This window comes from Hydra vulgaris, chromosome 03 (assembly GCF_038396675.1).
Source record: "Hydra vulgaris chromosome 03, alternate assembly HydraT2T_AEP".
NCBI lineage: Eukaryota > Metazoa > Cnidaria > Hydrozoa > Anthoathecata > Hydridae > Hydra > Hydra vulgaris.
Window position 1 is genome coordinate 33,934,414 of NC_088922.1, and position 12,771 is coordinate 33,947,184.

At 27.1% G+C, this 12,771-nt stretch overlaps 1 protein-coding gene across 1 annotated transcript; it reads right to left on the bottom strand.

Moving 5' to 3' along the window:
• Positions 1–3,693: 3,693 nt before the first annotated feature.
• Positions 3,694–9,023, bottom strand: LOC100209597 (serine/arginine-rich splicing factor 2). The gene is made up of 5 exons (XM_065792982.1): positions 8,855–9,023; positions 5,516–5,620; positions 4,267–4,370; positions 4,157–4,193; positions 3,694–4,004 (listed from the first exon to the last, which is right to left on the bottom strand). The coding sequence occupies exons 1-5, from the start codon at positions 8,917–8,919 to the stop codon at positions 3,800–3,802; spliced, it is 516 nt and encodes a 171-aa protein (XP_065649054.1). The 5' UTR covers positions 8,920–9,023; the 3' UTR covers positions 3,694–3,799.
• Between the last annotated feature and the right edge of the window lie 3,748 nt (positions 9,024–12,771).

The following is a 12,771-nucleotide window of genomic DNA, read 5'->3' on the forward strand; positions in this document are numbered from 1 at the left end:
TAAAGTTTATATTTTATAGAACGTTTATGCCTACGCATAAAACCACAAAAACTAATTATTATGCTCAAATAATAAAATTAGGATTTGTCCGATAACTTCCGCATCACCCATTATTATCGCCTTCTATCATTAAACAATGGATTGAAAACTTTACAAACATCACTGGATGGGCATTACAAAAAAGAAAAGTATTTAGATATTCTTCAAAGCCAAAACATTTCTAATGCAGATGTTTATGGCTGGAGAAGAGTGTGGAAAGAAAATGAATCCAGAGCAAGTTCACCAGCAGCTGAGGACAATGTTAAAGCCAAGTGAATATGTGACAACTCAACAAATTTGATCATTGTTCTGTAGGCAAGTAAATTAACTTGTATATTTACAAATACCCAAAGTATGTATGAGATAAATATTAAACAATTTCTTTTATCCTTCAAGTGTAATTTTTTAGATGGAGTAAACAAAAAACAAACAGGAAGGTTGGTAACTTTTGATGTGAAAGGTGAACCTGAAAACGAAGAAGATGATTTAAACAACGATATTCAGTTGACTGCAAAAGAGTTAGCAGCTGATTTTCAAATCGGTTAATGGATTGTTTTTCCATACTTTATGCAATGGTATCCTGCAATAATTCAAAATGTAAGAATTTATAACACTATAATATTGTATTTTTGTGTATTCAGATATTACAATATTATTGGTTTATTAACCATATTAACTAATTTCAAGGAATATTTAGGAAGCAACAATGATTAGACAATTTATCTTTACCTCAACCATTAGGTCAATGATAATAATATTTATGTTTCTTGTATGGAATATTCTGCTGTACCCGGAGAGAACTGCTTCAAGTGGCCAACCAAAAAAAATATTCTCCAATATTCGTCTTTTGATGTTGTTTGTAAGATTGATGCACCAACACAAACTAATCAATGAGGAGACTATTCACTCTCTCAAAAGACGATATTGACAACGTGAAAATTCAGATTGGCCATTTATAAACTTCTTATATTTTTGAAAACGTTGATTTTGAAGTTTAATGAAAACGTTGATTTTAAAGAAGAGAAGTTTGTTTTGAAGTTTAATGTTTCTTTTATTGATAAAGTTAAAAAACTAGTTAAAAAAAAGTTACAAAAGTTAAAAAACGTTGATTTTGAAGTTTAATGCTTCTTTCATTGATAAAGTTAAAAAACTAGTTTTTATCCGTTATAAAAAAGTATTATATTAAAATTTTTTATTGCAGTACAAATTATTAAGGATGTAGTGTAGCCGTTGCTAAGCATATCTATACCGTTGCTAGGATATTTTTCAGTTAAATAAATGGCAAAATAAGGCCACTTCTAGGACTTCTGTAGGCTTTTTATCACCCGAGCACATGGAATTTTTTTCAGATATTGGATGATGCATGTCTAAAAAAACTAAATAATTTATACTGTTTATGGCAGACCTAAGGCCACGTTTGTTATGGGTAATCTATCAAAACGCGTTGAACGCAAAAAGTGATTTTTGGCAGGTTACTCTTTCCCAGGTCCTTGTATTTACATAATTTTTGTCCCATAAAATCAATGTATGTCTTAGTACCTTTCAAAAATACCTAAAAAAACAAAGTGCAAGTATTGGTCTTAAGAGATATAAGAGCTCCAAGTTAGGGTAAAATTTTAAATTTTGTGGTTTCGGACCATGATTTATAGACAACCAAAAATGTAACCATGTTGAATTTTTACTTTTACTGTAGAAATCTACCCAGATTAGCAAAAAAATAAAAAAAAATGTTTCTGTCATATTCTTGTTGCTAAAACTGCTCCTCAAAGTAGCAATAGCACTCGAAGCGCAAATTTTTCTAAAAATGGGCTAATTTTTGGGACCCAATATCTCTGAAATAAATAGGAATTTTCGAAAAAATTTTTACCAGTGGCCTACTTTCATTGTCTTTTACAAAGCATCTGAAAATGGGGACAATTTAAAGACATCACTTCCAGACTTTGCCTAGATTTCTCAGACAATAGCTCTTAAATGCAAATATAAATGTTAAGCTACTTATTACCGTTACGACTACTAAATTATATTTCATAACGAAGATGAGTTTAGCTTCAGGAATCGCTCAAAGAAATCATCGTAAAAAATCGACAATATATATATGAAATAAGTGAAAAAAATAAGAAGTTTACCTGAATTGTTGAAATACCTGTTTGTTTTCTACTTTTTAATTTTAGACAATGTTTTTGGTTCAAAAGTTTTTCTTTTCACATTTATTTTTAATTCAAAACAATAATATTTTATAACTTTTCCGGTTACTACCACTGGGTACTCTTTACCTTCAGGCCCCAGTGCTACAGTACCGCCATCCCACCCCACCCCACCCCACTCCTTACTTTGTGGGGGCCATGGTGTTTAGTGGTACCGTCACTGTGAAAACAATTGTCTGAATTACTTTCTACAGTATGTATCATTTCTTCTCCAACTTGAAGTTGTTTAAGTGTTAATGCTTCAGTCATTTGCCGTGATTTTGTACCAATTGAGGGAAGCTTTTCTATATACAACTTTGCTGGTTTTTTTTAATTGATATACATACTTAACAATTATTTTCTAAAATAGGCGGTATAAAGGACATCAGCTCATATATATCTCTTTTTTTGTTTGCTTTTGTTTTTTTAATGTTTATTTTAACGATTAAAATTTATCTACAGCAATTTTAATTTTGCTGTACAAGCTCAAATTATTTCCGGATACTGTAAACGAATTTGAGAATCAGCTTCTAAAATTCGAGCACACCGTTTTCAAACATTTATCATTCAAGCATAGATACCAATCACATAACTCTTTATTATTCGTTATACTGAAGCTAATTTTATACAAATATTGATATCAATATATTTAATAATATAGTAATAAGTCATTATTATTATTTTTGCTGAAATTTAGAAATAGTATTAAGACGGTCGGAATGGAAGAAGAGGGTATTTAACAGGTTTTCAACTTAAATTTAAAATTTAGGCTCGAAGACTGATCTTCGAATAAGTATCGAAGATCAGTCAAAACTTGGTTTTTTTAAAGGTATTTTAGACCGACCAATTTATCACAAAACTAAAAAAAAAATACTCAATTTAACCCCTCTTCCCTACTTTGATTCTAGTTACTGCATGTACACAATTCAAACCAATATTTAATTGATCTGATAAATTTTTAAAAAAACGATTTAAATGAACTCTAAAGTACTGTTAAATCAATACATACTAGATGTCAAATGGTATATATAATCCATCTTGAAAAATATATAATCCACCTTATATATAATCCATTTTGAAAAAATTCCGGTAAGTATTGAAGAAGCAGTAGATTTTCTTAATTTTATAACGGACAAAAAAATTTTAAAATGAGTTTGCAATGACATTTAGTGATAAGGGGCAAAATTGTTGTTTACGAAAGACACCAACGAATCTCTTAAGCAGAAAAACAAAGTAACCCTAAAGCAAAATCAAGACAAAAAAAGTCAAGTGAAATCCAAAATGGTTTTTGTGACAAGGCACTGGCTATCTTTTATCAAACGCGGTCCCGGTCATATCAACCCAGTCACTCACTACATAAGAATAGGACTTGATTTGGATCTTCTATGCACTTCGATAACCCACTACTATTTAGCTCTGGTTTTCACCATTCGTAAGACTCTAATAAAATAAAAGCATTAATTACAACACATTTTGAGAAAGCCAACACTGCATTATGTAAAAAAAAACTTATATTACAATATATCGTAGCTGTTAAAAGTTCAGAATAAATATATATAATCACTCTCAATCTCTTATTATGGAGAACGAGAGGAGGACCGCGTCTTGGATCGAGATCGACTCCTGCTCTGACTTCTTTTTGAGGTACGAATAGGTGATTTACTGTATCGAGGAGGGCTTCTACTGCGAGAGTACTTATTTCTAGAGCGAGAGCGAGATCGCGTCCTTCGACGTCTTCTAGGACTTCGTGAACGAGAACGACTTCGAGAATAACTTCGTCTCCTTAGGGAAAATAATGTTTCAATAATACTTTTGTCAAAACTAATATCAAAAACTATACTAATTCACTCAATAAAATTATACTAGTTAAATACATACATACATACATATATATATACAGAGAGAGTTATTAAGATTATATGAGTAGAATTTACCTATACGGTCCATCCTTGTACCTCATTTGATGCGGAGCTAAATATAAAGTTATATGTTAGTAGCGAATTTTTAAACTTTCTCAATAAACAAACAATTATTTTAAACATACTCTTTCGTCCACCACGAGCATTTTTGCAAAAGATTTGTCTACCAAACAAAGTTGTTCCGTCTAAACCATCAACTGCATCCTCGGCATCATCTTCGTAATCAAACGTGCCCAACACAGTTAAGAAAAGGCTTAAAGCAAATAATTAAACATACCCTACCTTAAAAGAAACCACTTATGCGATATACCGCATTCTTTTTACTTTAAATTCTTTGGATTTTAACCAATTTCTTTACCCATTACCTATTACCCAAATTTCCTTCATCTTTACTTTATACATTGAAGAAACTTAAAACCCTCTTTAACTTTTTTTCTTTCATGACTTTTCTTCACTTTAGATTTGACTTTCAGAGATTTCTTAAAACTCTTTACTTTTATTCTTTGTCTTTCACATGCTTATTTTATCCTTTCAATGCAACTTTACCTTTATCGTTAAATCTGAAAATTTAAATACAAAAAATACAGGTTTAGCCAAAAAAATTTAACGTACTGATTTAATAAGAAAAATGTATTTTTGTTTTTGCTTTAAAATTCCATGAACTAGTTTGAAAAACGTTATTTCCGTGTTACTTAATGCAAAGCTGAATTGAAATCTAAACATCCTTTATTTTTTCATTTTTAAGTTTTAATTCTTTTAAATGTCAAAGTTGCTAATTAGATTGCTTTTATAAAAAAATTATACATCAGGGATAGGAAGTCCAAGATATGAACTTTCAGACTGTTCAGAATCATGGGTCTTTATACTCACCAAGACTCTAAAGTTCTGTTATTTCAATGTTTTATGAATGGACTGGGGTAAAAAGTAGAAATCATTTTGAAGTGTCATGTAATTTAGAAGCAGGACTTTATAGTCTGGGTGAGTCTGCCTTAACTCTGGTGCATATAACACACATCAATGACCAAAATTTTTAATGCTAAAATTTAAGACCAATAAATCTTCAAATTTTAATTTAAGACCAATAAATCTTTAAATTTTACTTTGTGCCTAATTTATTATTTAAAATATTAAGATATAGTACAGCTGAAATTTGTTTGCATTACTTAGTATAAGATTTATAGATACTCCCAAAATATGTATCAATATATTGATACCTGTCAAGGTATCTTTTAAATTGCTCTTTTGCAATCAGAGGCCAACTTCACTTCATTAATACTTTTCTTCCTTTATTTCTTTGTTTTTGTACTTTTCTTTAAAACTGAAATAAGCATAAAAAAGTTTAATATTACTTTTAAAAAAATCATGAAAAGATATTGAACATAAGCAAACCCTCTTGGCTCTCTTGTGTAATAGTCTAAAGGAATGTATACATCACTAATATCTCCATACTTCTCAAATATACGTCTTAAATCTTCAGACCTAAACGAAATTTTATTAACCTTAAATATTATTTTATCATCACTATATATATATATTAAAAATTATATCAAATAATTTTTGTGCTAAAAAGAAACACACACAAGAAAAAACATTATTGCTGTAATATAAGCTGAGTTACACAGTTTCTAACTAGGTTTTGACGAAGTTAAATTTCAAATAAAATTTAGACATCAAACTATTAAGATAAAGGATTCAAACTAAAAATACATATATATATAGCCCTCAGAATTAGGGTCGACATTCAGCAATGCTGACCTTAGAGTGTTTAAGGTCAGCAAAAAATTGCTGACTTCGTTTCTATGTTTTATGGTAACCCCTTTGTTTAAAATTTTTTTTGCTGACCTAATTCCGACCTCTAACAGTTTGAGGTTGGCAATTAATTGCCAATGAAGTAAAGAGCTTAAGGATTGTAGTGGCTGTCACAACTTGCGAGATGCTTTCAGATTTTTTTTAGATTTGTCCACCATTTTGGCCCACTGTGCAATGGTCAAAATCACATTTTAAAAATCCACATAATATATTGTTTTAAATGTCATTCTTAAGCGTCAGTAAATAATGGCTTTGTATTGTAATTGGATCTCCTAGTACTATATTTACATAAATTTCTTAAAAGTTGATTGTAAATATTAAAAGCAATACTTTTTAGAACTGTTTTTGACACAATGTTGTTTATAGTAGGTATATATAGGACATTGTTTTAACATGATATGGTAAGTAACAAATTGATTTTATAAGATATACTTCATTAAGTTTTGTCAAATACAATACACAGGGGATACAATATTTTAAGTAACAAATTGATCTTACATGCTATATTTTAGTAAGTTTCATATCAGATATGATTGATATACACGGAAGATATAATACATATACAATAATCCCTGCTCGCTAAAAACACGACTACTTTTGAAAACATCCACTGAAGCCTTGTTCTTATTCATCTTTATTTGTTAATTCATTATCAAGATAATTTTGCACCATTATTTTAATTTGCAGTGGTTTCTGAATAATCTGTGATGAATGTCAAAAAAATTTTATTGCTAGTAAGACCAGCTTTTAAAAAACTTTCTTTATTTATAAATTCATAAAATAAAAATGCTTTTATTTTTCTTTCTCTTAAACACTTTAAATTTCTCCTATTAAATTTAAAGTGTTTAAGTATTCTAAAATGAACTCAACATGGCAGTCATCTAAAAATATATATGGTACATGAGATATATATATGGTACATGAAATATATATAAGGTACATATTCCACCAATATTTAAATAATTCTTTTTCTTGCTCTTGAACAGTATGTAAAAGTAGTGCTAAATTAAACTCTAATTTTATAAAAACTTAATGTTCAAATCTATACTATGTAGGAATAGATTTAAAAGTGTAAAAGAATCTTATCTGACATAAAGCTCAGTAAAATATTACACACTATATCATATCATATCCCCATATATAAGAATCTTATCAGCCTATTAACTTGGTAAAATATAACATTTAAATTGATTTGTATCTTAAGACATCATATCCTCCATGTATAACAGTCATATCTGGCAAAAAACTTTGTTAAATATATATATTATATCAACGTGTATCTTAAAATATCATGTCCCCTATGTGAAACAATTGTATCTGACTAAAACCTTAATAAAAATTACCTTATAAAATCAGTTTGTAACTTAAAATACCATATTATGTTTAAACCCTGCCCAACATAAACCTACTATAATAATTATTTATAAATAATTATTTTTGGACAGCTTAGATGCACTTCTAAATGCTATAACTTTGACAAATGTCTGCATTTTCAATTTTTTTATGGAGGATGATATTCTAGGCAAATACAATATTTTATTTCGCATAAAGAAAATTCTAAATAACTCAAACCTCGGTTTAACTAAACAAATGTTCGACTTAAGCTAAGTGTTTTTAGCTAAGTCGTTAGCTAAAGCTTAGATAAGTTTATAGCAAAGGGACAATAAAAAACAGTTTGAGATAAAAAAGTTTGAGTTAATTGGCTTACCAGGAATTAACTGTATCTAAAACTAGATTGGCAAATTAATAAGTGCCTAAAAAATTGTGAATTTCAAACAATTAAAATAAATCAAAAAGATGCTAAATATTTTAAATTCACAACTTTAGATAAATGCAATTACTCATTTGAGCTTTTTGTTAAATTGTTGCTAAATTATAATGATGCATTTTAAATAAATAAAAAATTCTATTTAAACCTTGCAGTCTAGAGCTTTAACTTAAATTTTATCTAAGTTCTATTAAAGTTATTTCGCTTTTAAAGCGAAGTAACTTTATTATAACTTAGACTAAAATGCAATTTATAGTAATACATAATTCAAACAAAAAATAATATGAAAGACAGAATAAAATATGTTTATTTTGACTCTACAAGCTTCTTAGTATATTATAAAAGTAATCTCTTGTTACAGAATGGCCAGCCAATAGCTAATTCTAAATACCAGGATATTTTAAAGATTTTTTAAGGAAAACTTTGGGTTTTCTAAACCAAAACAAACATATATTAATTTAAGAATAAATATGAAAAAGAAAAATAACTAAATAATTAGAAGATGTTTTTAATATTTTTACATTACAGAAAATACATAACTATCAAATTCGGTATAAATTGACGAAATACATCTCATTTAAACATGTATTTTAAAAACCTCTTATTAGTAAATAATTTAAAGACCTAAAATTATATAGCTCTTAATTTTTTATCTTTATATCTCATTTTTAGGATATTTAATTATAAATTGCAAAAAGGCTACGAGATTAGTCGTAGAAAAGACAAGTAAAAAAACATGTTATGGTCACTAAATAATAATGCCATACAAGAAATCATCAAATATTTGATATCTGTTTATAGAAATAATAGTTAAAATTACGTAAACTTTAAATCTATTATTAATTTAAATGTAAAATAAATGATAAATTTTTAAAAAAATTTAAATGAAATCTTTTTATAAATTCCTTTTTTTAATTTTTTTTTGTTTGTCTATTAGTAAATTTCTTTGATAGTAAAAAACTTATTAAATTTTTTTTATTAAATTTGAAAAACATAACAAAAAATAATTTGTTTATTTTAAAATAGTAGTTTAACTTAGAACTTGAGAAAGGTTGTCATTTCAAATTTAATGATTTACTTTTACATATTGATTTCCATAACGATCTGAAGCTAAGTATTATGCTACTTATATTTACCTGACATCGTGATGAACATTTCTAACAAACACAGATGTAGGAGTCCTCCCTCCTCTTCGAGACATCTAAAACACTTTCACTTAATTTACACCAGCAGCCAGCGATTATATATAAGGCACAGGTAATGGCAGTTAAGGAATCGAAATCACAAAGTTTTGTAGAAAGGAAAATGGTAACTAGCTCCCATGGTTCTTTAACTTTCACCGAGATAAAATCCACGAGGGGGATGGGGTAATTAAGGAGGAGGAGGGGGAAGGGATATGTGGGGCAATATTATAAAGGGCTCTTGAGGTAAAAACCAGCAGTAATAAAAAACTTCTTTTTTTTACTTCTTTTACTTTTAGTTGTGCGCAGGTTTTGACAGTTTTGATATTAACTAAATCAGTAATATATTATAACTTATATATAAGTTAAGTAACTTGATTACCTGTTTAGCCCTAATATAACAATTTTTAAGTAAAAAAATACTATAACAGTATAAACTATGCAATACTATAAACATATGAATCTATATTTAACTCTTATTTTAAAAATTCGGCAAAGTCATCCGGCGCCCGGGGCAATTTAACTCGGGCGCTTGATGACTCTTTGGTTGCTTTTTTTCCTTTCTTTTTCTATAGAATAGAGAATATTTAAATGACTGAAAATATGAATAAAAATGGAATATGAATAAAAAATAAAAATAAAAAGTATTAGAATTTTTCCATCAAATTTAAAGAAGACAGAATGCTTATTTTAAACCCAATAAGAAAAAACAATTTTTATCAAGTCGTTGGTGGAAACGTCGAAATTGTAATTTGATATATGGTGTGAAACTTGCTAAAGTGAGACTTTTGGTTTACGGGTAGAATAAGTGTTGATGTTGATTAAATAATTATTTGGGTAAATAAGTTGATTGATAGATAATGAGTTTTATTTTGTTTTATAGTTGATAATGAAAGGTTAAATAAGTTGGTTGATAACTTTAAAAAAGACTTTGATAATCTTATATGTATATATATATATATATATATATATATATATATATATATATATATATATATATATATATATATATATATATTAGGTATTAGTCGCGCGCTTGCCTCGGAAGTATTAGATTGGTGGTTCATAGCCATCTCTAGGCAAATTTTGCGTGATCGGTTTGGAATGAGATGTTCAGTGATAAGACCGTAAGGACTTCTTGGGTCACCAAAAAAAGTTTTAAAAATATTATACTCATTTTTTTTTAATTGTTATTTTTGCGGTTGCTAAGTAAAGAAAAAAAAAAAGTTAATATTTTATTTACAACGAAGTGTCCCTTGGGAATGATGTAACGTCTATTGCAGACATTTTTTAACGTAATGAATAGAATAAATTCGCTGGAAATAAAAATATTTTAAATGATAAAAAAGGCAATAATATAGTTTTGAAATGAAAGAAAACAACTACACAAGAAGCAGTGACTGTTGCAAACACTTCAACGCCAAAACCGAAAATAAAATACAACTAATTAATATTTTTTTATCCAATTATTCTGTTAAAATATTTTGTTTTTTGAGTATAACTTCCGATCTGAATATATTAGAAATATGAGTTGAAACCGTTGTTTATAAACTAGTTATAAATTATAAAACATTTTAGGTATTTATAAAAATTAGGTAAAAAAAAATCTTTCGGTGCTCAAAACCGTGCACGGTCGTTTAGATATTGGGAAAAAGCGCTATGTTTAGGCACGTATGCGTCAGTAATTATTAAACGTTTTTAAATGCTTTTAAAATGGCTGCGGTTCTTCGTTACGATATAAAATTTAGATAGCAACAGTTGTTTTCTATTTTATTTTTGTAAACAAATCGTTTTTTCATGCTAACAACATTTTAGCATTAAAATTTTTAATTAAACTTGACAACTTATATTATATATATATATATATATATATATATATATATATATATATATATATATATATATATATATATATATATATATAAAGTTTAGTTTAGTTTTAAGTTTAGGTTTAGATTCAAGAACTTTCTAAAAATAAAAAAAATAAAAAGTTAATCAGATACACCGAGTATCCTTAGCATAGAAGTGCCTGGTGCCGCTCTCCTTCATTAATATTAAGAATATATAACTTTATTTTTTCAAAATTTTTTGAAAACATTGTGACATTTTTTTGAAGATTATGTAATTCATGAAATTAATTACTGAATATAGAATAAATATATATATATATATATATATATATATATATATATATATATATATATATATATATATATACATATATATATATATATATATATATATATATATATATATATATATATATATATACATATATATATATATATATATATATATATATATATATATATATATATATATATATATATATATATATATATATATATATATATATATATATATATATATATTCAGCAAGAGTGCTCAATGAATGATATCAGAGCTATATATAATTGATTTTTTGACGAGATTAAATAAAAATAACTACATGATTTTTACTACTAAAAGTTTCATGCGTTTAGCAATCATCAGGTAAAATATATATATATATATAAACGAGATTAAATAAAAATAATTACATGATTTTTACTACTAAAAGTTTCATGCGTTTAGCAATCATCAGATAAAAAATATATATATACGAATATAAATACATGTATTTTTTACCTGATAATTGCTAAACGCATGAAACTTTTAGTAGTAAAAATAGTGTAGTTATTTTTATTTTATCTCGTCAAAAAATCAATTATAATATATATATATATATATATAAACATATAAACATATATATATATATATATATATATATATATATATATATATATATATATATAAAATAATAAAAATTAATATACGAAATTTTTCGCTTTTAAAACATTTCGCTTTGAAACTCCAAATCTTATTCTTTATTAGAGTCGTATACAAGTATACTGTTTGTAATGTCAAAAAATATGGAAAGAATTATAAAAGATCACAATAATGCTTTATTAAACAAAAAAGAAATCCTAAATAAAAAAACTACAGAAAATTGTAATTTGTAAACAAAAAATCAATTGTCCAATGAGTGGAAGTTGTTTATCAAAAAAGGTAGTATATAAATGTGTTGTTTCCTCTAAGAATGTACCTGAAAAACAATATATTGGCATAACAGAGAGTGAATGGAAAAAATGTTTTGCCAATTATAAGCAATCCTTTAAAAATAAAAAGTATTCAAAAGACACCATCTGTCAATATATACATGGGAATTAAAAGATAAAAATATTGATGATTTTTACTGAACTGGTCCATCCTCAAAACAGCACCTGCATATAACAATATTTCCAAAAAATGCATACTATGCCTACAAGAAAAATTTGAAATTATTACACATGCAAACCAAGAATGTTTATTAAACAAAAAATCGGAATTGATTTCTAAATGCAGGCACGAAAATAAGTTTCTCCTAAAAAACTATAAAAAATAAGTGAGCTCAAGTAATAGTTACATTAAATCCCAGATAGCAAGCTTACATTGGCCCAACGTTGGGCCAATGCATGTCAATACATTGGCCCAACGTTGAAATTAGCTGTTGGGCCAATGCAGGTTTAAACATTGTTTAGGCATTGGCCCAACGTTGTATACAATATTGGCCCAACGTTGTATACAATATTGGGCCAATGTGTTTTGCAACCTTGGCCCAATATTGAGCCAATGTTCATACAACGTTAGACCAATGTTATTATAAAAACTAGTTTTACACTAAATAAACGAATGTTGCTGTGCTAGCTATTAGAGCTCTTTGTAGCTATTTAAAGCTAAGTAGTATACAATAGTGCGTTATGTAAGAAAAATATTTAGAGCTAACAGTAGTATACAATAGTGCGTTATGTAAGAAAAATATTTAGAGCTAACAGTAGTATACAATAGTGCAT

What these genes read in the sequence shown, in the direction of transcription:
- LOC100209597 (XM_065792982.1), bottom strand. Translation starts at nt 8,919, where the DNA reads ATGTCTCGAAGAGGAGGGAGGACTCCTACATCTGTGTTTGTTAGAAAT. An exon ending in AGAGGGTTTGCTTATGTTCA is followed by an intron (nt 4,371 to 5,515) that starts ATATCTTTTCAT and finishes TGTGTTGGGCAC; the next exon opens with GTTTGATTACGAAGATGATG. An exon ending in TGCTCGTGGTGGACGAAAGA is followed by an intron (nt 4,194 to 4,266) that starts GTATGTTTAAAA and finishes CTTTATATTTAG; the next exon opens with CTCCGCATCAAATGAGGTAC.